The sequence below is a fragment of the Corythoichthys intestinalis genome, chromosome 16 (genome assembly GCF_030265065.1).
Source record: "Corythoichthys intestinalis isolate RoL2023-P3 chromosome 16, ASM3026506v1, whole genome shotgun sequence".
In the NCBI taxonomy this organism is placed as follows: Eukaryota; Metazoa; Chordata; class Actinopteri; order Syngnathiformes; family Syngnathidae; genus Corythoichthys; species Corythoichthys intestinalis.
The window spans coordinates 42,519,032-42,545,389 of NC_080410.1; the positions used below are offsets into that span (position 1 = coordinate 42,519,032).

At 40.8% G+C, this 26,358-nt stretch overlaps 1 protein-coding gene across 1 annotated transcript in view; it reads right to left on the reverse strand.

The window, feature by feature from the left end:
* Positions 1-3,119: 3,119 nt before the first annotated feature.
* Positions 3,120-26,358, reverse strand: part of atp13a1 (ATPase 13A1) — a 41,647-nt gene continuing 18,408 nt past the window's right edge. Inside the window, exons 11-25 of the mRNA XM_057816963.1 lie at positions 21,848-21,968; positions 21,621-21,778; positions 17,926-18,101; positions 17,741-17,851; positions 17,424-17,549; positions 17,253-17,355; positions 15,805-15,998; positions 13,810-13,906; positions 13,544-13,728; positions 9,793-9,907; positions 8,509-8,705; positions 8,287-8,429; positions 8,104-8,215; positions 5,421-5,564; positions 3,120-5,335 (exon numbers count right to left, since the gene is read on the reverse strand). Coding sequence (XP_057672946.1) covers positions 5,225-5,335; positions 5,421-5,564; positions 8,104-8,215; positions 8,287-8,429; positions 8,509-8,705; positions 9,793-9,907; positions 13,544-13,728; positions 13,810-13,906; positions 15,805-15,998; positions 17,253-17,355; positions 17,424-17,549; positions 17,741-17,851; positions 17,926-18,101; positions 21,621-21,778; positions 21,848-21,968 — 2,093 coding nt within the window. The 3' untranslated portion in view covers positions 3,120-5,224. The remainder of the gene's footprint in view (positions 5,336-5,420; positions 5,565-8,103; positions 8,216-8,286; positions 8,430-8,508; positions 8,706-9,792; positions 9,908-13,543; positions 13,729-13,809; positions 13,907-15,804; positions 15,999-17,252; positions 17,356-17,423; positions 17,550-17,740; positions 17,852-17,925; positions 18,102-21,620; positions 21,779-21,847; positions 21,969-26,358) is intronic.

The window sequence follows — 26,358 nt, forward strand, 5'->3', positions numbered from 1 at the left end:
TCAAACACAACAGTTGTTTTGGCTTAAAATACAGCAGTTTCTTTTAAAGAGGAGTGCAAGAGCAGAAACTGCTTCTTCAGTCTTGTCTGTGTTTTCCGGCATATATATTTTATCTACACACACAGACACACACGTTTGTACGGCAGCGTATCAGGGCCAAATAAAAAGCAGGGCCGAGAACGAATAGTGGCATTTGGTATGTGGCAAAATGGCTTTTGGCATGTGGCATTTTCTGGGGTATGTGGCAAAATGGCTTTTGGCATGTGGCATTTTTATTTGGTATGTGGCGTTTTTTTGGTATGTGGCAAAATGGCTTTTCGCATGTGGCATTTTTATTTGGTATGTGGTATTTTTGGGGGATGTGGCAAAATTGATTTTGGTATGTGGCATTTTTATTCGGTATGTGGCTTTTTTGGGGGGGTATGTGGCAAGATAGATTTTGGTACGTGGCATTTTTTGGTATGTGGCATTTTTATTTGGTATGTGGCATTTTTGTGCATGTGGCGAAATGGATTAGTCTGTGACTTTTTTTAGTATGTAGCAAAATGGCTTTTGGCATGTGGCATTTTCTGGGGTATGTGGCAAAATGGCTTTTGGCATGTGGCATTTTTATTTGGTATGTGGTATTTTTGGGGGATGTGGCAAAATTGATTTTGGTATGTGGCATTTTAATTCGGTATGTGGCTTTTTTTGGGGGGGGGGGTATGTGGCAAGATGGATTTCGATACGTGGCATTTTTTGGTATGTGGCATTTTTATTTGGTATGTGTCATTTTTTGTGTATGTGGCCAAATGGATTAGTCTGTGACTTTTTTGGGTATGTAGCAAAATGGCCTTTGGCATGTGGCATTTTCTGGGGTATGTGGCAAAACGGCTTTTCACATGTGGCATTTTTATTTGGTATGTGGTATTTTTGGGGGATGTGGCAAAATTGATTTTGGTATGTGGCATTTTTATTTGGTATGTGGCTTTTTTTGGGGGGGGGGGTATGTGGAAAGATGGATTTCGGTACGTGGCATTTTTTGGTATGCGGTATTTTTATTTGGTATGTGTAATTTTTTTGTGTATGTGGCCAAATGGATTAGTCTGTGACTTTTTTTGGTATGTAGCAAAATGGCTTTTGGCATGTGGCATTTTCTGGGGTATGTGGCAAAATGGCTTTTGGCATGTGGCATTTTTATTTGGTATGTGGCATTTTTTTGGTATGTGGCAAAATGGGTTTTCGCATGTGGCATTTTTATTTGGTATGTGGTATTTTTGGGGGATGTGGCAAAATTGATTTTGGTATGTGGCATTTTTATTCAGTATGGGGCTTTTTTTTTGGGTATGTGGCAAGATGGATTTTGGTACGTGGCATTTTTTGGTATGTGGCAAAGTGGATTTTGGTATGTGGCATATTTATATGGTATGTGCCTTTTTTGTGTATGTGGCAAAATGGATTAGTCTGACTTTTTTTGGTATGTAGCAAAATCGATTATGTAGCATTTTTTTGGTATTTGGCAAAATGTATTGTGGTAGGTGGCATTTTTTTGGGGGGGGGGTATATGGACGGCTATGCTCGTCCACATTTTCCATTCATTTTGAATTGCAGAAAACGTGTGGCTGTGATTGCTGACCATACACTTACCGTTACAGCGCATTGACATTCATTTGGAACCCAAGTCAAGCTATGCCATTGACGGCTATGCACGTCCAAATTTCCCCCCCAAAAATGCCACATGCCAAAAGCCATTTCACCACATACCAAATACCACTTTTCGTTTTCGCTCTCTTTCCAAATAAAGGGGAGGGGGTGGACTATGAGATTTTTTGGGGATGGGGGCAAAAGATAAAGGATTTCTTCATTTATGAAGCAGATTGTAAAATGTGGAATCAGGAGATGCACAATATTATTCCAATTCGCTATGACGTCACTTACGTCGTAAAGCTACTAAGTACCTGGGAGCTACAATGACGTGTTGGTAGCCTATGGATCATTCTATTGATAACGACTTGATGTAGATGAGCCAAAACATTAAAGATTTCCTGTTCCTTATTTGTTGAACCGATTCTAAAACACAAGATGCTTTCTATATTGTGGATTTACCTGAGGCGAAGCGCGATGTGAAGAACAAGCAAAACAGTATTTAGTCAGCCACCAATTGTGCCAGTTCTCCCACTTAAAAAGATGAGAGAAGCCTGTAATTATCATCAAATATAAGAGACAGAATGAGAAAAAAATATCCATAAAATCACTTCATGTTATTTTTAAATAATTTATTTGCAAATTATGGTGGAAAATAAGTATTTGCTCAAGAACAAAAGTTCATCTCAATACTTTGTTATATCCCTTTAATGGCAATGACAGAGGTCAAAATGTTTTCTGTAGGTCTTCAAAGGTTTTCGCACACTGTTGCAGGTAATTTGGCCCATTTCTCCATGCAGATCTCCTCTAGAGCAGTGATATATTGGGGCTGTCGTTAGGCGACACGGAGTTTCAAGTTGCTCCATGGATTTTGTCTGGGATTGAGATCTGGAGACCAGCTAGGCCACTCCAGGACCTTGAAATGCTTCTTACGAAGCCACTCCTTTGTTTCCCGGGGAGTGTGTTTGGGATTATTGTCATGCTGAAAGACCCAGCCACGTCTCATTTTCAATGCCCTTGCTGATGGAAGGAGATTTTCACTCAAAATACATGGCCCCATTCATTCTTTCCTTTACACAGATCAGTCGTCCTGGTCCCTTTCCAGAAAAAATGCCGTGAAGCATGATGTTTCTACCCTCTTGCTTCACAGTAGGTATGGTGTTCTTGGGATACAATTCAGCATTCTTTGCAAATATATATATTTTTTTAATCAGACAAAGTGATTTTCAGATTTTTTTTCTCATTATCTTATAGTTGAGGTATACCTTTGATGAAAATTACAGGCCTCTTTCATCTTTTTAAGTGGGAGACCTTGCACAATTGGTGGCTGACTACTTGTTTGCCCCACAGTAATTAGCCGTTTATTCAGCTACAGTGGGGCAAATAAGTGTTTAGTCAACCACTAATTGTGCAAGTTCTCCCACTTGAAAATATTAGAAAGGCCTGTAATTGTCAACATGGGTAAACCTCAACCATGAGAGACAGAATGTGGGGGGGAAAAAAACAGAAATTCACACTGTTTGATTTTAAAGAATTTATTTGCAAATCATGGTGGAAAATAAGTATTTGGTCAATACCAAAAGTTCATCTCAATACTTTGTTATGTACCCTTTGTTGGCAATAACGAAGGCCAAAAGTTGTCTGTAACCCTTCACAAGCTTTTCACACACTGTTGCTGGTATTTTGGCCCATTCCTCCATGCAGATCTCCTCTAGAGCAGTGATGTTTTGGGGCTGTCGTTGGGCAACACGGACTTTCAACTCCCTCCACAGATTTTCTATGGCATTGAGATCTAGAGACTGGCTAGGCCACTCCAGGACCTTGAGATGCTTCTTACGAAGCCACTCCTTTGTTGGCCTGGCTGTGTGTTTGGGATCATTGTCATGCTGAAAGACCCAGCCACGTCTCATCTTCAATGCCCTTGCTGATGGAAGGAGATTTTCACTCAAAAGCTCTCGATACATGGCGCCATTCATTCTTTCCTTTACACAGATCAGTCGTCCTGGTGCCTTTGCAGAAAAACAGCCCCAAAGCATGATGTTTCCACCCCCATGCTTCACAGTGGGTAAGGTGTTCTTCGGATGCAATTCAGTATTCTTTCTCCTCCAATCACGAGAACCTGCGTTTCTACCAAAAAGTTCTATTTTGATTTCATCTGACCCTTACACATTCTCCCGGTCCTCTTCTGGATCATCCAAATGCTCTCTAGCGAACCGCAGACGGGCCTGGACGTGTATTGGCTTCAGCAGGCGGACACGTCTGGCAGTGCAGAATTTGAGTCCATGGTGGCGTATTGTGTTACTGATAGTAGCCTTTGTTACTGTGGTCCCAGCTCTCTGTAGGTCATTCACTAGGTCCCCCCGTGTGGTTCTGGGATTTTTGCCCACCGCTCTTATCATTTTGATGCCACGATGTGAGATCTTGCATGGAGCCCCAGATCGAGGGAGATTATCAGTGGTCTTGTATGTCTTCCATTTTCTAATAATTGCTCCCACAGTTGATTTCTTTACACCAAGCGTTTTACCTATTGCAGATTCAGTATTCCCAGCCTGGTGCAGGTCTTACAATTTTGTCTTTTGTGTCCTTCGACAGCTCTTTTGTCTAGGCAGTAGTGGAGTTTGGAGTGTGACTGACCGAGTTGTGGACAGGTGTCTTTTATACCGATAATGAGTTAAAACAGGTCCTATTAATACAGGTAACGAGTGGAGCCTCGTTAGACCTCGTTAGAAGAAGTTAGACCTCTTTGACAGCCAGAAATCTTGCTTGTTCGTAGGAGACCGAATACTTATTTTCCACTCTAATTCGGAAATGAATTCTTTAAAAATCAAACAATGTGATTTTCTGTTTTTTTCCAACATTTTATCTCTCATGGTTGAGGTTTACCCATGTTGACAATTACAGGCCTCTCTAATCTTTTCAAGTAGAACTTGTGCACAATTGGTGGTTGACTAAATACTTATTTGCCCCACTGTATATTTGCACAACGAAATAATGACTTTTATTCTCGTAGTAATAGTACAAGAAAAAAAGTCGTAGTTCCAAGTAAGTACATGCGTGTAATTGCATGTCGTCATTCGTGTTTTTGCCTTTTCAGTTCAGCCACTTCTCCATTTTTCAAGTAAAAGAACTGATCAATCAAATTTGATTATTTCGCTCTCCGGCGATGTGCCGACCCAACAGATCTACGATTGAGGAAAACAAACGCTTGACAGACCTTGTCATTTTTAAGTCTTTATAAGTCCGTTAGAGATGTCTTTTCACTTTTTACAAAATCGAGAAGAAGAATCACCAAAAAAACCTTTGTTAATTCTCCTGGAGAATGCCCCTCGTGTGTCTGAATGTGTCTCTCCGCTGGCACTGTATCGCACTCCTCTCAATACTGCTCTTCATGGCCTTGCGAGATCATGGGCAGGGATGGACGAGGTCACGAGTAAAAGAGGGGAAAAAAACAATCTGTAGCTGAGGAAAATACAATAATGGAACTTGAAGTAGGGGAGTATACAGTACTGCGTGCCATGACACACTGAAATCTCTCCTCCCCACCCCTCTCTCCCTTTATAGTACATAAGGACCATGGGTGCTGTTGGCCGCCAGCAAGTGTTCAAGAAGGCAGCCTCAGTGTTCCTCTGCCCAGCAAGAACTGAAGTACACGGTCCACTGATAGGGCGGCGACAAAGTCCACCACCAGAACTTGGGCGATGATCATTTTAAACTGTAGGGAATTACAGGAGACCTTTATTAAAAAAAAAAAAAAAACAGATACACTAAATGAAAAAAGCCCCTTATCGACGACTCACCTCAGTCGGAATTTCGACGAGGGCAAACTGTTCGTTGAATTCCGGTGAAGAACCAGAGAGCAGTCCAACAATTGCTAAACCGGACAGTGTGATGCTCCATAAAAGTGGTCTATTCTCACTGAGAGACTCCATGAACGGATGACCCTATGCAAGGGAATGAACATACAGTATTATAATTGAACTAGGGCTGTCAAATGATTAAAATGTTTAATCGAGTTAATCACAGCTTAAAAATTAATTGTAATTAATTGCAATTCAAACCATCTCTAAAATATGCCATATTTTTCTGTAAATTATTGTTGGAATGGAAAGATAAGACACAAGACTGATATATACATTCGACATACTGTACATAAGTACTGTATTTGTTTATTATAACAATAAATCCACAAGATGGCATTAACATTCTTTCTGTTAAAGGGATCCACGGATAGAAAGACTTGTAGTTCTTAAAAGATAAATGTTAGTACAAGTTACAGTAATTTTATATTAAAACTAGGGCTGTCAAACGATTAAAATTTTTAATCGAGTTAATTTCAGCTTAAAAATTAATTAATCGTAATTAATCGCAATTCAAACCATCTATAAAATATGCCATATTTTTCTGTAATTTATTGTTGGATTGGAAAGATAAGACACAAGATGGATATATATATTCAACATGCGGTACATAAGGACTGTATTTGTTTATTATAACAATAAATCAACAAGATGGCATAAACATTATTAATATTCTGTTAAAGCGATCCATGGATAGAAAGACTTGTAGTTCTTAAAAGATAAATGTTGTACAAGTTATAGAAATTTTATATTAAAACTCCTCTTAATGTTGTCGTTTTAATAAAATTTGTAAATGTTTCAATAAAAAAAATAAACTAGTAGCCCGCCATTGTTGATGTCAATAATTACTTACACAATGCTCATGGGTGCTGAAGCCTATAAAATCAGTCGCACCCAAGCACCAGCAGAGGGCAGCAAAACTCCACAAAACACAATTAACAAGTGGGCATTTCACTATACTGTCATTTAAATCTGTCTGAGCGGGGCATATGCGTTAATTGCGTCAAATATTTTAACGTGATTAATTAAAAAAATTAATTACTGCCTGTTAACGCGATAATTTTGACAGCCCTTAAAACCCCTCTTATTGTTTTCGTTTTAATAAAATGTTAAATTTTCAAATCAAAAAATAAACTAGTAGCTCGCCATTGTTGACGTCCCCGAGCGGTGACGTCACAGCCGTTCTTCCACAGGGTCTTTAATTACGTAAGATAGCGATTGAAATACACCACAAAGTGTCAATGGCGAGTTTTAAATTACATAGAAATCAAGCCAATGAGTGTGTTTTCTTGTTTTCTTTGTTTTCTTATCTTGACAAGGAAGAATATGTACCGTATTTTTCGGACTATAAGTCGCAGTTTTTTTTCATAGTTTGGCTTGGGGTGCAACATATACTCTGAAGCGACTTATGTGTGAAATTCTTAACACATTATATCATTTCACATGTTATTTTGGTGTTTTGGAGTGACACTTATGGTTTGGTAAACTTGTGAGCATGTTCTTTATGCTATAGTTATGTGAATAACTCTTAATACTTACGTTAACAAACTGGCCACGTTCGCATTTCGTTGTTGATGCATCATGTAACATTATCATACTGTACACTTATTCAGCATGTTGTTCTCTGTTGTATTTTTAATTTTAAATTGGCTTTCAAGATGACATATCTGTTCTATGGGTTGGATTTTATCAAGTAAATTTCCCCCCAAAATGCGACTTATACTCAGGTGCGACTTATAGTCCGAAAAATACGGTAATGTTGCTTTAGCCTTTAAAGGTCAGTGCTGACCAGGGGTCGCGTTACCCGAATATTTTCCGTCGTTGACCGGTTTTTTAAAACGGTGACGGAAAAAACTGAAGTCCATCCGTCATTTTGACAGGTTGCAATTCACACCCCAGACCACAGGGTGGCGAGTGAGCATATTAATTAGCTATTGTCTCTCTTGATCCTCATGCATCGTTGGCCTTACTCGGAAAAATGTCAAGGCAACTGAGTGTTTGCCTGGCACGGCCAGACTGTTCTCCCTGTATTTTTCAAACACTGAGAGAAAAGTCTGGGACACAGCCTCTCGAGTAGGTACAAAATCAATCGACAAATCAGATTTGTTTATTTGCGTGACGTGTTCTTCACGAGCAACGTCACTCTTGCGTGCCAAAAGTCGTCTCTACAACAACACGGATGGCGAACGGGAGAGCCGAGAATATGTTGCAATCCGCGGTAAATTCAGTTTTAAATGAGCTAAAACACATCGACACGAGACATTGACAACAGTCTGTCTCGCGCTAGCCATGTTGAATAAACTCCGTTCTCCTCGTATGTTTACTTCTGCGCGCAAGTCCCTCGTCCTGCCCTCGTCGCTTTGCTAACGGCACGTCTCCCCGTCGCTGATTGGTGCACTCCGCTGTCTGTTTGCCTCTTGTTAAGCTTGTTCGGACGGAATATTAATTAAAAATGAATGAAAACTAAATACTACTGAATATGTCATTATTATCATTTTAAAAATGTAAGTGACGGGTAAAAATAGATTATGACCGGATTTTTATGACATTGTCAGTCAAAATGACAGACAACGAAAAAGTCTAGCGCAACCTCTGTTCCCGATAAGACTATTTAGCTTTATACCTTGTAGTTAATGGCGAATGTGGCCATCTGCATAGCCATGGACATAATATAAACAGTGCTGTTGATCAGACTGGGTTCAAACTCTTTATACAGATCCACAAACTGATCCTCTCTGTAAAAGACAAAAGGACAAACGTGATATTTTACCCGTTAGAGCACAAGCTGCGCAAGTTAGCTTCTTACCTCGGTGGACTTCTGCTCTGCGCTTCTTTGTAAAGAAAGACCAGACTACAAAAGTGGACCGCGAACTGCAGCAGCACCGTCAACACAGTGTAAAGATTGAAGATGTTCGGTAAGGGCCGCTCCCGCGACAATGTTTTCAGTGGCTGAGTTGAAGTTGAAGCGGAGATAAAAAGTCACACACATTGAATGGGTAACTCGTTTCTCAATAAAAGGAATGCTCACCTTAGACCTGGAGATGAAGAGGAAGCATCCGGCCAATAGCAGACCCTGCAGGGTTGCCTGGAAATCACTGAACTTGACCCCCTCTAGGTAAAGCACAGACTGGCTGTAGGCGAGCACAAGCGCGTTGAGAGCGAGGATTTTAAACATCTGCAGTGTCGTTACCAGAGTGCAACGACCCTGCTTTATGACATGACATACTGAACAGACAGCAAGAAAAGAAGACATTTTAGGTGCTGAAACAGAACCACCATGTTATAATTAGAGATGTCCCGATCGATCGGGATGCCGATCGATGGGGTCCGATCACGTCATTTTCAAAGTATCGGAATTGGCAAAAAAATATCGGGCATGCCTTTTTTTAATATATATATATATTTTAATTAAATCGTTTTCTAATTGTATTTAACGTTACACTCTTAAGTTTAAGCTAAGGGTTATCAAATTTATCGCGTTAACGGCGAGAATGAATATTTTTTACATTTATCATGTTACAATATTTAACGCAATTAACGCATGCGCTGCACGACCCACTCACGCATTGTCGCGTTCCATCTATAATGGCGCCGTTTCACCCATATGGTATATAGAGCTAAAAGGCAGCGTAAAATGTGTACAGTGAATTTTGGCAGCCTTTGGAGCCTTTTTTTTAAATGGCTAAAGCCTTACAATCCCTCTCCCAACAATTAGAATAATCGTTGGAAGCAATGTGGGGAAGAAAGGTAGTAGTTGATCTTTTTCTTAACACCGTGTTATTTCCCAACGCAGAGAAAATACATCAATTGGTACCACGACGCACAGTCATGGTTGCACTTCCCATCATGCATTTGGGCAGAAGTTAAATGGCTACAGTATCATTTACTGAAAGCTCAACAAATACACTAGGTGGCAATATTTAGTCACAATATACAAAGTCACATTTATCCTTTAAGAATTACAAGCCTTTCTATCTGTGGATCCCTCTCACAGAAAGAATGTTAATAATGTAAATGCCATCTTGAGGATTTCTTGTCATAATAAACAAATACAGTACTTATGTACTGTATGTTGAATGTATATATTCGTCCGAGTTTTATTCATTTTTTTCTCAATGCATTGCCAAAATGTATATGATCGGGAAAAATTATCGTGAATGATTGGAATTGAATCGGGAGCAAAAAAAAAAAAGCAATCGGATCGGGAAATATCGGGATCGGCAGATACTCAAACTAAAACGATCGGGATCCGATCGGGAGAAAAAAAACATGATCGGAACTTTCCTAGTTATAATTCTTGTTTGTTACTCACTGCACTGAATGGAGGAGAGTTTGGAGGTGAAGGGCGCGGCGATGGATGCGTCACCCAGTTTGACGATTTGTACCTGATCGTCTTCGAGTTCCCGCAAGACTTGACTTATTCTTTCCTATAAGGAAACATGCTTGGACTTTATCACACAATCTAATAAAGTAAGGCGTCTAAATTGTAACTGAGGGGAAAAAACATGTACTACTATTGACAATGGACCTGAGAAAAAAGAAAAAAAAAAGACACAGGCAAGCATTAGGAACGGCGTCACCACCCTGTTCCCCCCTCCTGCTCTGCACTTTCCAGGGCAGGCAGATGTGTGACAAAATCAGACAACTTGCACTTCATTTAACCAAATTGTAGTAACACACTACCACGCCCCCTTACATCCTCAGTAACAGAAGTTGCTAAGCCTGTCGCGATATGTAATAAGTCCATTTATCGCAGGGTAAATAAAAATGTGGGCGGCAATTTGCGTTTTATCGCCGCGTGTGTGCGTGCATACATTTGTGCGTGCGTGTACACATGTGTGTTGATGGTATACGAGACTCCAGTTCCTTTCACAGATGTTTTTTGGTCATCAACACGCCGTAGAATTAAAGTTCAGTCATAAAAAAATAAGGGAACACTGCTAAACATTGGTAAATGGACAGTACTTATATAGCCATTTATCTGCATGGTTACCATGCCCAAAGGTAGCACACATTCATCCGTTCACACACCAATGGGGCTGCTGCCATGCAAGGCTCTGTCAACCCATTGGAGGCAAATCAGGATTCAGTGCCTTGCCCAAGGGCACTTCGACAGTGGGCAGTCATAGCCGGGAATCGAACCACTGACCATTCGAACCAAGGACAACTCCAGCTACCAACTGCGCCACGGCCGCCCATTGCTACATTGCTACAACAGGCTAACAGGGAAAAAACACAACGTACTAACCACTTAGCCTGCTATAAAACATTGGCAGTCTTCTCTAAAACGCAAACTTGCGGTTAAAAGGTGAAACTTCAAACCTGAAAAATCGCTGTTTCACAGCATTTGCAAACCAAAAAATGAAGAAAATCTATTACTGACACCACATGCAATGACGAAAAGAGAAGTGCACTTTTTTTGCGGAGTGTAAAGATTACGGTTAGCGGTTTAGCGAACGTACGTCCGGTGAACATTTCAAAATAAAAGCACGTCATGTTCAACATGTACATAACGATTTATGGAGTTAAACTCACTTACTTCAGAATTCAGATTCTGCACTAAGAAATGAAAAAACTGATTGGCTATGAATAATCAAGTAACTGTAATTATTATAATACTATTATATATACAGCAGTAGTATACTGTAATATTAAGGCTAGATAATTTTATTTATTTATTTATTTTTTTAATGAATTGTTTTGAATCATGTTGGAATGGCCAAGTCAGTGTTCTGAATCCGTTTACATTCCATTCTTTTGCACTAGGAAATGCTAAAAGCATTTGACGTCATTGTTTGTGATTTATTATTGTTATTTACGTGTTTATTTGTACTTTAATAAAGAATCTAAGTGTTCCAAAATGTTTTTGTGAATTAATAAGTGTTAACAAAAAATTAATTGCTAGATTAGTTAAAAAAAAAAAAAATATATATATATATATATATATATATACAGTGGAGAGAACAAGTTATTTGATAAACTGCCGATTTTGCCGGTTTTCCCACTTGCAAGCCATGTAGAGGTCTGTAATTTGTATCATAAGTTCTCTTCAACTGTGAGGGACGGAATATAATAGAAAAACCCAGAAAATCACATTGTATAATTTTTAAATAATAAATTTGTATTTAACTGCATGAAATAAGTAATTCATACATACCAACTAGTAAATATTTCGGCTCTTAGTTCTTTTTTAAGAACCCCTCCTGTTCTCCACTCATTACCGGAAGTAACTGCACCTGTTTGAACTTGTTACCTGTATAAAAGACACCTGTTCACAAGCCAAAACAAACAAACTCCAACCTCTCCACAATGGCCAAGACCAAAGAGCTGTGTAATGACATCAGGGATAAAATAATAGACCTGCACAAGGCTGGGATGGGCTACAGGAAAATAAGCAAGCAGCTTGGTAAGAAGGTAACAACTGTTGGAGCGATTATTAGAAAATGGAAGAAGTTCAAGTTGACGGTCAATTTGCCTCGTTCTGGGGCTCCATGCAAGATCTCACCTCGTGGGGCATCACTGATCATGAGGAAGGTGAGGTTTCCAGCCCAGAACTACACGACAGGACCTAGTCAATGACCTGAAGAGAGCTGGAACCACAGTCTCGAAGAAAACCTTCGGAAACACATTACGCCGTCATGGATTAAAATCCTACAGCGCACGCAAGGTTCCGCTGCTGACGTCAGTGCATGTCCAGACACGTCTGAAGTTTGCCACTGACCATCTGGATGATCCAGAGGAGCAATGGGAGAAGGTCATGTGGTCGGATGAGACCAAAATTGAACTTTTTGGTCTAAACTCGGCTCGTCGTGTTTGGAGGAAAAAGAAGGATGAGTACAACCCCAAGAACACCATCCCAACCGTGAAACATGGAGGAGGAAACATCATTTTTTGGGGCTGCTTCTCTGCCAAGGGCACAGGACGACTGCACCGTATTGAGGGGAGGATGGATGGGGCTATGTATCGCCAGATCTTGGCTGACAACCTCCTTCCTTCAGTGAGAGCCCTGAAGATGGGTCGTGGCTGGGTCTTCCAGCATGACAACGACCCAAAGCACACAGCCAAGGCAACTAAAGAGTGGCTCCGTAAGAAGCATCTTAAGGTCCTGGAGTGGCCTAGCCAGTCACCAGATCTGAACCCGATAGAAAATCTATGGAGGGAGCTGAAAGTCCGTGTTGCCCGGCAGCAGCCCCGAAACCTGAAGGCTCTGGAGAAGATCTGCGTGGAGGAGTGGGCCAACATCCCTGCTGCAGTGTGTGCAAACCTTGTCAAGGACTACAGGAAACGTTAGGTATCTGTAATAGCAAACAAAGGTTTCTGTACCAAATATTAAGTTTGATTTTTGTGATGTATCAAATACTTATTTCATGCAATTAAATGCAAATGTATTATTTAAAAATCATACGTGATTTTCTGTTTTTTTGTATTAGATTCCGCCCGTCACAGTTGAAGAGAATTTATGATACAAATTACAGACCTCTACATGCTTTGCAAGTGGGAAAACCAGCAAAATCAGCAGTGTATCAAATTTTTGTTCTCCCCACTGTGTATATATATATATATATATATATATATATATAATAAAATAAAATATTGGATTAGTCGACTAAGCATTAAAAACTCTGCTGACTAATCGGGAGAAAAACAGTCATTTGGGACAGCCCTAAATTAGATCACTCACTACCGAAAAAATTAATGCCGTAAGACATGCCGTTATACTCTAACCCTGTTGTACTCAAACGGTGTTATTAACAACATTGGTTACGTTCCGTAAACTCTGGGAGCTGAGAGTACCAGCAATACTGTATTTTTGCCTTTCGTATCCTGAAATTTCTTTCGTAACAAGAGGCAATATTTATCCGTTTAGGTGTGTCTTAACCTGAAACGTCTCTATGTAGAGACGTTTGTAAGTAGAGGTACCACTGTATTGTCACACCCCTTATTTGAATGTATAAAAAGATTTTTTTTAAAAATCATAATTTGCGCGTGAAAAGGTTAAAGCAAATCTCGTTCGTCTATCACCGTGAACGGCCACCAATGACTTGAAGGGAGTTCGAGCGCACCTTTTGTGCTGCCAGCTGTTCCTCTCTTTGAGCCATCATCCTCTGTCTGGCCCCTCTGGAGCTCGGCTTGCCTCCGGAATTGACCGGCGGCAGAGGCCTGGATTCGACAGCAGGCGCCTCCTTCTCTCGGCTTCGTTTCTTTTTTTCAGGCATGCGCTCAGGGGCGTTGGCTAATAGGGCAACACCTATGTGAGAAGATAGAATGTATTAAATTGCCAATAATGCAAAGAGTGACGAAAACGCTCACGTGTCATGGACAAGCTTACCTACGTGGGCGTGTTTGAGCGCTCCGACATCATTGGTACCGTCGCCACACATCAATGTTACGTAGCCCAGCCCCTTGAAACTAGTGATAACAAATTCCTGCAACATAAATTCTCTACTTAAAAGACAGACAACACCTTGTGTAAAGACAGAATGAAAGGAAAGCATTGCTTCAAGTATTTAACCCTTTATACCGGACTCGTTTAACTTATTTTCTGCCATTGACGGCCCGGGACAACCAATCCATTTTGCCTGGGAGAGGTTGGCACCGAATAATCGTGCAAACTAATGATTAATCACAAATTCATTACATTTTTGATCATTGAGAACTGGTGTCCACATATGTGGACGTCACATTTTGGGACACGTAGGCCACACTTTGAAACCAAATGTTAATATTCATGGCCTACAAGACCCAAAATAAGGATGCCAAGTTTTTTAAAAAAAATTACCAACAAGAAGAAAAAAATCCAATTTTGTGCATTAAATGCCCGTCTACTGAACTTACTTACATGAACCTTCTTTACAAGAGCTGTCACCATACTCAAGTTTACCCTGAATTGTCACGACATTGTCATACGCATCTCACTCAATCTTGTTTAATAATGTCAAAACACAGAATTTCCTAATAGTAGTCAATATTTCCTGGATGTAGATACATTAGCTCTTTGCAGACATTTTTAAAAGCCAAACTATTTTAGCCAATCAAATGAGAGTATCTCATATTGTCGCGCATTGGCTACCCACTTTATTATGTGTGGCTATTGGAGAAACAAGCTTTAATGTCTCCAACACTGAGAATGGAGAAAGACGAGACATATTACACAGGTACAGAAACTATAATGAGTTTGTGCCTGTGGTACCACAATACTAAACTCAAGTTTGCAATGGAACGTCATTGTCATTACACTGCTAATGCCACAACATTGACACATACAGTACATGTGACTAAGTAATATGTTCTCAGACATCTGTCTCAATCTGGGTACTGCATAATATAGTTACAGTGTATGCAATATTTGCACGGCTAAAATATAGCATTTTTGCAATGTTACATCAATATCTATGCACAAACTGTCACATCAGGTTAGACATCTACCTCCTTGTATGAGTATTGTAAAATTTCATACACACACTGTTGCGCTCTATTAAAGTGGGGAGAACAAATATTTGATACACTGCCAATAACGGAATGTCGGTTATCGGTTAAAAAGTCATTATTGGACAACTTTACTCATAATAATAGTAACTAACGTCCCAAAAGTGCGAATAGTCATTTGCTGCCAGCAGTGTTGTTTTCGTCAACGACGACGAAAACGAAAACATTTCGTCGATTTTTCTCTCAATTTTTTCATGAGGATGACGAGCTAAAAACATGGCATGGGAGACTAGAACATAACGAGACAAATGCCAGTTTTCGTCCGACGAGACGATGACAAGATGAAAACGCAGTATCTTTTCTGTCATATGTTCACAATGCGTGACATTTTCATATTGTATGTGGAGTAAGTCAGTTTGCATCGTAGCAGTGTTTGGGTTGTGTCACTTGTGAGGTGTGCTGCGCCTCTCTCTCACTCTCCTCACCGGAGTATAGGATGTATCTCAAGCTAGGCTGCGCTGCATCTTGCTTGTTTGAAAATATGGTGAGATTTTTCATATCTTGACTAGAGAATATGCAATGTTGCTTTAGCCTTTATAGGTCTGTGCTGAGTGATCAGCAGACGCTAAATGTAACTCTTAGCGTTAGCATAGTATTCGAGTTAGCATTAGCTGCAGAATGACGAGCGTCCTCTTATACACTTGCCAGTCACAATACAATTAGCCATAACATGTTAAGTCTTCGATTGCATATATTGGTATCAGATTTTGGGAGTTGGATAATAACGTGATAACGGTTATCGACTAAAAAGGCCTTATCGGACAACTTTACTATTCTAATATTCATATCTTACAAACGCCTGCTCAATTCTGACCCTATTTTGGCGATGCAATCTTACCTTCTGTTTTGGGCTGACCCGTGCAAACACTCGGATGTGAGGCAAGAGGGCGTGCAGTAGCCGAGGGTCACAGCAGAGTCTCGCCAACCCCTCCCCGGTGACACACAGATCATACCGGCGCACAAATGAAGAGACCGAGGCAGGAGGAAGGGGTTCTTGCACGGTACCGTTGATGGACTCCCACTGCCATCCGCCTGGGTGACACAAAACACCCGTTTTTTGCAGGTGTTCCAAAAGTGTTGGCTGTTAAGCGTACGAGTGTCACGGTATATTTATTCGTCCCATACCATCACATCGTCCGGCAAATCATGTCACTTTGGATGTAAAAGACATAAATGGAGTTAGTGACATAATTTACCAGATGACACTTAATGACATGTCATTAGCAGTGTTGTTAATAACGGCGTTACAATATAACGGCGTTACTAACGGCGTTATTTTTTTCAGTAGTGGGTAATCTAATTAATTACTTTTCTCATCTTGGCAACGCCATTACCGTTACTGAGGACGGAAAGGCATGCGTTACTATGCGTTACTATATTGGTCGAAAAGTCTGGGGGAGACGGACTCACCGAGACAACAGAGCAGAGCAGGAGTGGGAAGGAGGCAAGAAAGCTGTGACGCCGAGCAAACGCGATGCTAGGTAGCTCCAATAATACATGTTGTAGCCGATAGCCTACAAACTACGCCCGCATGTTATGGTAGATATGGTAGACATGGTAGATATCACATGTACTGTATATAGATATAACTAGATGCAAAATGACAGACATGGCACTAAATGCGTTAGTAGACAGCCGCCATTTTAAAGCAGTAGACTTTTTAGGACGGCTCCGTTGTAGAGAACCTTCCTAGCGAACCTAAGTAACTTTTTACCTAAAATACTTCTAAATCGGCAAAATCTTGACTTGAATCTATCTTTAAATGATGAAACAGTTTTAAAACTTTCATATGTCGAAAGTAGAGAGAAGGGAACTAATGCAATAATGGGAGCAATTTTAACAACTTTTAACAGTTGATTCAGGGTAAAGGGTAAATTAGGGTAAAGAATTGGGCTCGGGCCAATTGTACCAAAAACCTTCACAAAAAAACTTCACATAGTGTGGCCAATGTTTTTTTTTTTTTGAGGAAAAAAAAAAAGTAATTGTCACCAATTACTTTGCCAAGTAACTAATTACTCTTACATTCAGGTAATTGAGTTACTAACGCAATTACTTTTTCGGAGAAGTAATTTGTAACTATAATTAATTACTTTTTTTCAGTAAGATTTACAACACTGGTCATTAGCATTCATTAATGCTCATTATGGTCCTATGATAGTCTTATGAACCCACTGTCAAATACAGTGGTCCCAAAAGTACTTTTGTTTTTTATAACTTGTTGTATCGAACCGTGACTTGTGTGTACCGTTACATCCCTACCTAAGAGTATTCAATATGTTTTCCTACCCTGAACTGATTGCAGTATAAGCGTTTGCTCCTTTTGGAGGAAGTGTAGTTCCCTGGCCACATGGCACGCCGTTAAAGGGTTGTCCCCTGTGATCATCACCACCTGTGAGCAAAGGAATCATCAGGATTTGATGAAAAGCAACAAGGACTTGCGTCCACGCTGGATTTTACATGATGAGACGCTTCCTGGATCTCCCGGATAACCGCCTTACTGTCACTTTTAAGGGGGCACGTCACCACCATGAAGCCGGCAAAGTTCAAGTTACATTCTAGGGAACTGCGGCTCATCTCGCGAACCTATAAAACAAATTAAGACGTCGTTTTAGTGATAAATCAGCATATATTTGTATTTCTTTTTCATTCAATCGATATGATTTACTTTCACGGGCCACAGAAAATGATGCGGTGGGCCGGATCTGACCCACGCGTTGTGTATTAGACATGAGTGCTATAATTGCTGAACACTTTGGAGCACAGACAGAACAAACCTGCTGATGGCTGAGATGCCCCATCTCTTTGTAACCCAAAGCGAGCACTCTCGCTCCTTCCCGGGAGATTTCCTTGTGCACTTTATCGTAACTCTGAGGATGTTCTGAAAACTACAACAACAGATACATTATAACAACATTATTACAACATTTTGTCTTAGAGTTCAAGATAAGTGTTCATGTACCATCGCTTTGAGCGTCTCTGGAGCGCCTTTTACAGTGGAGATGTAGGAAAGCTCCGTGGATCCCTGCTTTTCATAGGAGGCCAGAACTGACATCCGCTTGAGAGCGCTGGCAAAGTGGAAGCGATGATGAATCTTGAGGCCTTGGGTCTTGATGCTACGTGGGAAAACTTTTTCATCTAGTCAAAGAGACAAGAAGGTCATGCCACTGGGGAGCAAATTTTCAATGAAACCAGTGGCGGATGCTGGTCTTTCAATGAAGGTGTTGAAATTCGCCTCCCCAGTCAAGCCGCACGGAAACAGCCACAGCCAAACCAAGTGCCGCTCTGCCAATGTTGCCTCGCGCGCACCAACCGGGAAGGCAGAATTTCGCGCGTTCATCTCTGATGTTAACCCTTTGTACTGACTCCATGTTCCAAAAGTTTGAAAAAGACTCGCCGAAAGCAGGTTGACAATTTATCCGTCGACAATGGTCAAAAACAGACGACGGAGGGAAAATTCTGGATCCAAAACAAGGCTACATGTTTCCGAGCAGCAAAAATCTGTGTTATCTCAGTGTCCAGTGTTTTTAAGTCCGTGAAGTAGTGGGCCGGCTGAAGGTGTGTCCGGGCGTTGCTTTGGGATCATCCCTCTCTGGTCGGTTTCGGGCTGTTTAGGTTCGTGCGTGGATGGGATGTGGTTGCCACAGCGACCGACGCTGGTCTTGACGTCCCAAGCGCCTGCTATCAACTTTGTTATCCGGGCTGGCTCTACTTGTTGTCGGACAAAGAGCGCTTTGTCCTTGCAGAACTGATTTGCAAGTTTTGGTGCGTCAATCTGGCTCGTGGCGCACACATTGGGCTTGTATGATAAAATGGCGTTGTGTATTTATTCTGCTTCTTTTCATTAAACTATGGTGTGCTATCTATTCTACACTAGGTGTGTCAGAGCAGTACAGTCCCATGGTAAATATGAGAAATGATACTATTCCCTGATTAATTGTATTCCGTGTGTTCGAGTAATGCAAACAGACGGTGCCTACGAGAAACGGTATCATTTTTCCATTTCCCCCTCAGGAGCCCCGATAAGGTGATTAAATTTACTGTGTCAAGGCCACTGAGTGAAGTCTGCCTAAACGTTAGACTAATGCAAACAATTGGTGTGTGAGAGAACGGTATCTTTTCCCTTCAAAGGGAAGCTCAAAGTTTGTCCGCCTGTGAGTGCTTTGTGATCGTGGTGGAGCTAAGTGGCATCCTCCGTTCGGTCGGGAAAGAAACTAGAGTAGGGCTGCAGCCAGTGTTGTTTTCGTCAACGATGAAGAGAACCAAATTATTCCGTCAACTAAAATTTTTTTTATTACGATGACGTGACAATGACGAGCTAAAAACGTGTCTTGGGAGTCAAAAACATAACGAGATGGATGCCAGTTTTTTAATTGAAGTTAGCACACATCGTAGCAGTGTTTGGTCCTGTCACTCATATGACGTGCTGTGCCGCTCCCCCGTCCCATACACACGCTTACTCACCGTCCGGTGAGTAAGTGTGTGACCACTCCAGGCTCCTTTTGTGAAACACATGTGTCAGGTGCTGTTGGTAAGTGTTGTTTTCTTATCTTGGCTAGATATGCCATGTTGCTTTAGCCTTTAAAAGTCTGCGTTGAGTGATCACCACACACTAAATGTAACGTAGCGTTAGCGTTCGCATTAGCGTTTAGCGTGGTGAGTGTCATCTTTAACTCTTGGAAAACTTATTACATACAGTTCGTGGCATCTAAGTGAGTTTAATTACCGTATTTTCAGCACTATTGGGGGCAGTTTACGTGGCGACTCTGTGACACGAAGATGCAATGACTGTGTTGCGGAGTTGCCTCGCGTGCATATGGTGTCGGCGAAGACGGAAGGCAAAGACGAAAAATTCTGAATCCTGCCTCGAAAGTGGAAGAATTCAATTGAGGGGGATTTGGGGGGGCTATCTCCGCATGCATATCAAAGGCTCCCGCGGCGCGACACCGCGCCGATAACGTCAGCACTCATACACGTCACATTGGGCGTGCGCAGCGGTGCTACTAAACATTAAAAACAGCAAATATGGTGGAATGTCGGCTTTAATTTACTGTTTTAACAATATTTTTAAATTAAATATGTTGAATGTTTCCATTTTTGTGCCTTTTTGAGCAAAAGAAAAATGCCATCGCTTCGAATGGGCGGGCATATTTTTTTCCGGGCTGAGGAACTTTGGTTGGGTCATCATTTGGTGCATCATTCGCTGTCGCCTTATAAATCTGCACTGCCCCCTAGGGCCTGGCATGACTACTACATCGTTTTCATGCGGAATTGCAACATTGTTCAAATGGAGACGGGCCCATATATATGCAAACATGAAATTTTTCGTCTTCTCGGAGAGTCACCATGTAAACGGTCCCTAAATGTAACTTTTAGCGTTAGTGTTCGCATTAGCGTTTAGCGTAGTGAGTGTCATCTTTAACTCTTATTACATACAGTTCGTGGCATCCAAGTGAGTTTAATTACCGTATTTTCAGCACTATTGGATGCATCGGAATATAAGGCGCATATGAATTATGCATCCACTAGATGAAGCAGTGTTAAAGGGACTGTCATGCCATGGTTAACTAATATTGATCCATATATAAGGCGCATCGGATTATTAGGCGAACTATCGGCTTTTGAGAAAATTGAAGGCCTCTAGGTGCGCCTTATGGTATGGAAAATACGCTAATTGAAAATAATGTACTGCTTTACGACTGAGTGTGAATTATCATAACAAAGATGTTGAGGTCCTTGTTCACTCTACAATTATGTGCTCATCCGTCAATGTTCATCCGAAATTGTTGGACCCCTTATATGTATTTTTTTTTTTTTTTTCTCGTAGACTAAAACTTTTGAAGTTTACAGACGAACACATTTTGACTACCGGGTAATTGTCAACTAAAACAAACACATTTTGAAATGACTCAAATATGACAAAGACGAATAAGTTATTTTGTCCAAAAGACTAAGATGAAAATGAAAAGGGCTGCCAAAAACAACACTGGCTGCAGCTATCGATTATTTAGGTAATCGATTAATCCATCAATTAGTTACATTTTCATTCACACGAGCAATAAATTAATTTAGAACTAAATTAAAAAACCTGAGCTTAGCCTCAAACATTATGAATATTTAAATAAATGAGGATCTAAGTACAACAAAAGAACAATTGGCTAATTTGCACAGCAAAAGTCCGCTAGCTTTAATGCTATAAAATGCTAACATTTTTTTCCCCTTCAAAATCTAAAATCATTCAAACACATATTTCCACAAAAAAACGGCTAAATATACTTCTAAACTAAATACTGAATGCTTAAACATATTAGCTAAAACAAAAACATACCTTATGTTGGTCTTAACACGTAGCAGCTGGATTCAGCCATGTTAGATGAGTTATGGTATATTCCCTGCTGCCACTAGAGGGCAGTGTATCCACCCGAATCAATAAAACAATGCTACACTTTCAAAACAAACCATTACAACGTCAATCTAATTAAACGAATCCTCAAAGCAGCAAAATTTGAGTCGAAGCTTTTTTTCCTAATCGAGTTACTTGAGTTAATCAATTAATCGTTGCAGCACTACATTGGACTACTTATTTATTGACATTTTGGGGGAAGCTGAGCTTACTTTGCAGTCTTAGAGCACTCGCCTCTGAATAAAACACTATACCTTTAGTGAGTGTCCAATCAGCAGCGGTTAGCATAGCCTTCTCCAGTGGATCTCCAACCAGCTGTCCATCATCCAGAGTGACCAACGAGTGGCAAGTCGCCACAACCCGATGCGTCTCGACCGGTATATCCGATACGGGCATAACCTCTTTTCCGTCCCTAGTCACAAAGATACAATGATATTGATTGACACGATTATACACGTATAATAAATACGGATCCGTATACCTTAGGCCCGCGACACCTCGCACCACCAGACTGTCGCTCGTCAATGTTCCCGTTTTGTCAAAACAGCAGACCTCCACTTTCCCGGCGAATGGAATCCTGAAGGGCTCGGTGCAGAACACATCTAAGCGACAGGGAAACAGTGAATGTACCACTGATTTTGCAAGCATGATTAATTCATTGACAGCGATAGACTAAGACTAGGTTCATACTGCAAGTTGTAATGCACAATTCCGATTTTTTGTCATATGTTTTTTTTTTTTTGGCATGCCCGTTCAGACTGCCTTTGTCCATTGAGCCCGTTCAAGTATTATGCATGCGTACTAATTTGCAGTCCGACATGCGCTGAGCAACCTGACCTGCATGCGCAGAAGCATCAAAACAAATAACTACACATGCCGGCTGTATGTCATTCCAGGGTGATCATATTCTGATTTCCAAAAACAGGACACAAATAACAGACATTAATAATCCCCATTTAGTCTTATAATCAAAGTTTATATGGAAAAATAAAACCCATACGCATGACGCACGTATAGAAGCCTTAAGTGTGAGCGTCAGTTTGCCCCGTCTCAGCCATTTAAGCAATAATGAAATTTTGTTAATTTGGTCCACAGAAAGAAAATCGAGCATTATCAGGCTCATCCTTTCCATCATTTAATTTTTTATGACTGTGGTCAAGCCCCCCTTCTGCAAAAAAAAGCAGAGTTCAAGCTCGGTGCTAACGCTAATGCACAGCTACCTCGCTGCCTTCCTGCCTGCCGCTCTCGCTCTTTGATGACATAATTGCTGCGTGAGTTCCGATTTGGGAGACTTGACAGTTCAGACCGTCGCCACATTCTGTAAAAATGTGGCCCAGATCGGATTTAAACCACATACGAAAGTGACCCTGACCGAATTTGAAATGGTCCACTTCTATGCAACTTGTCACGTTCAGACCGTCAAGTAAATGCCTCACTTGAGTCGGAAAAATACAAAAAAAGACCTGCGGTATGAACCTAGCCTAATTAGTGTTGCTCTGAAAACAAATAGTTTTTACATTGACCACACAGCAACTTTGACAGATTATCACTTACTAGGCTCAAACTAAGCACTTATCTGTGAAAGAATATTTTATTCATGCTTATAAAACACATAACTGCTGTGATACTACAGTGCCTTGAAAAAGTATTCAGCCTCCTTGAATCTTGCAACCGTTCGCCACATTTCAGGCTTCAAACATAAAGATATGAAATTTAATTTTTTTGTCAAGAATCAACAACAAGTGGGACACAATCGTGAAGTGGAACAACATTTACTGGATAATTTAAACTTTTTTAACAAATAAAAAACTGAAAAGTGGGGCGTGCAATATTATTCGGCCCCTTTACTTTCAGTGCAGCAAACTCACTCCAGAAGTTCAGTGAGGATCTCTGAATGATCCAATGTTGTCCTAAATGACCGATGATGATAAATAGAATCCACCAGTGTGTAATCAAGTCTCCGTATAAATGCACCTGCTCTGTGATAGTCTCAGGGTTCTGTTTAAAGTGCAGAGAGCATTATGAAAACCAAGGAACACACCAGGCAGGTCCGAGATACTGTTGTGGAGAAGTTTAAAGCCGGATTTGGATACAAAAAGATTTCCCAAGCTTTAAACATCTCAAGGAGCACTGTGCAAGCCATCATACTGAAATGGAAGGAGCATCAGACCACTGCAAATCTACCAAGACCCGGCCGTCCTTCCAAACTTTCTTCTCAAACAAGGAGAAAACTGATCAGAGATGCAGCCAAGAGGCCCATGATCACTCTGGATGAACTGCAGAGATCTACAGCTGAGGTGGGAGAGTCTGTCCATAGGACAACAATCAGTCGTACACTGCACAAATCTGGCCTTTATGGAAGAGTGGCAAGAAGAAAGCCATTTCTCAAAGATATCCATAAAAAGTCTCGTTTAAAGTTTGCCACAAGAAACCTGGGAGACACACCAAACATGTGGAAGAGGTGCTCTGGTCAGATGACACCAAAATTGAACTTTTTGGCCACAATGCAAAACGATATGTTTAGCGTAAAAGCAACACAGCTCATCACCCTGAACACACCATCCCCACTGTCAAACATGGTGGTGGCAGCATCATGGTTTGGGCCTGCTTTTCTTCAGCAGGGACAGGGAAGAAGGTTAAAATTGACGGGAAGATGGATGCAGCCAAATACAGGAACATTCTGGAAGAAAACCTGTTGGTATCTGCACAAGACCTGAGACTGGGACGGAGATTTATCTTCCAACAGGACAATGATCCAAAACATAAAGCCAAATCTACAATGGAATGGTTCAAAAATAAACGTATCCAGGTGTTAGAATGGCCAAGTCAAAGTCCAGACCTGAATCCAATCGAGAATCTGTGGAAAGAGCTGAAGACTGCTGTTCACAAACACTCTCCATCCAACCTCACTGAGCTCGAGCTGTTTTGCAAGGAAGAATGGGCAAGAATGTCAGTCTCTCGATGTGCAAAACTGATAGAAACATACCCCAAGCGACTTGCAGCTGTAATTGGAGCAAAAGGTGGCGCTACAAAGTATTAACGCAAGGGGGCCGAATAATATTGCACGCCCCACTTTTCAGTTTTTTATTTGTTAAAAAAGTTTAAATTATCCAATAAATTTTGTTCCACTTCACGATTGTGTCCCACTTGTTGTTGATTCTTGACAAAAAATTAAAATTTTATATCTTTATGTTTGAAGCCTGAAATGTGGCGAAAGGTTGCAAAGTTCAAGGGGGCCGAATACTTTTGCAAGACACTGTATGTTCATTTGTGCTGTGACTGTATCCATGTTCGTGTGCTCTACCTATTTCTTTGAACATAATACAAAGAGTTTCTGTGGATTCTCTTATCTGATTTTACTCCCTTCGTGCCAGCTACGGCTAAGCTCCCAAGGTCGTAACTCACAATGTTTTTCAGCTGAAAATCACCAGAGCTGGGCTGTTTTTCATGAAGTCTTCGAAGCAGGCAATCCTTGGCTGGGTCTGATTAATTTCTCTCATATTTGAGAAAACAACAGTTTGTCTTGGGGTTCAAACTTGAACTTCCCAGACAATATAAACAACCTTCCTACTGTTATAGCAGCTTTAATGTTAGTTCATAAATGATCAAATTGGCTATTGATGGCAAGAGATCTTCAGTCTATTTGAAATGGGAGGGGCTAGCAGCGATTAAACAATCATTTCCTCTAAAAGACATGCTCTTGCAAGAATCCATATAAAGTGGGGAGAACAAGTATTTGATACACTGCCAATGGAAAAACCCATTGTCACTGTATCAAATACTTGTTCTCCCTACACTGTAAATGCTAACATTCAAATTAATTAAATGTGATAAGTGAACTAAACTCAATTTTCATCAACCTGTTGTGAACACTACTTTTAAATAAGTAAGTAGTAATTTGGGGTTGGAGAACTTGCTTAACTTGATATATCCCAGTTAAGTCAAATTAGAAAAAATAATTTCTTGTACCCAGTGTCCTTTGGGCGTTCTATCAGACATGCGCAGATCTGCCCTGCCCACTTTCGCGCTCTTTCCAACACCTTTCTCAGTTATTTTCGCCATTGTGGGTTTACTTGTCCTCAGCACACTGATTTGGTAAGTACATATTTTACTCTTTTGTAAACCGTCGATTTGTCTTGTTGTAGTGTAGTAGCCTGTGTGCTGCCAGGGAGGAGAAGTGTCAATTACATCAAATATCACCGCTAGCAAGCATGCTATATGACCGTGACAGGAACCTCATCATTTTCAGAAACAAATGTAGACTACAGTTTATGGTAGACTCCCATTTTATGCCGGCCGGCGTTTTGAATTCTTGACAGACGGGGCTCGTAACGTTTTTAGGCGATGGGAGAGGTTTTTAAAACCGATTTAAAACAGTTACCGAGCGGTTTTAAGTTAGGTAGAGTAGACCGAGGGGAGGTTCGCTTCCTGTTTTAAAAATAAAAACACTAATTCTATCGTTAGCGGGTGTTTTATTTTGTGAAACTAACAGGAAGTGCCTTAATCACTACGGCTAGCTTGAGTAGCGCCGAATTTGCACGTTGTGGATCTAAACGGCTACTTTCTCACGTAAAAATGTTAGAAATGTCGATAAAGTGATTTATTTACAGAGTTAGTGCTAGAATTAAGTCAGCTTCAGCCTGTCTATTTCGGCTCAGGTAAGAGCTAAATGCACAGTCAGACCTTATGTGCGCCAACGTAATCGGTTCTTGCGTTGGAGCAGGGGTCCCGAAACTACGGCCCGCGGGCCGGCCGGATACGGCCCGCCTCCACAATTGGTCCGGCCCCCTGAACCCCCCCCCCCCCCCCCCCAATAGTGTTATTATTTCCTGGCTTTTTTCTGTGAAGAACCCAGACAGGGTTATTTGGTTATTATCTATTTAATTAATTGTGTTATTATTATTCATTATTATATGATATTATATTATGTTATAATTATTTTTATTTTATTTTGTTCCAAGAAGAATTCAGAAAGGGTTATTTAATTATGGC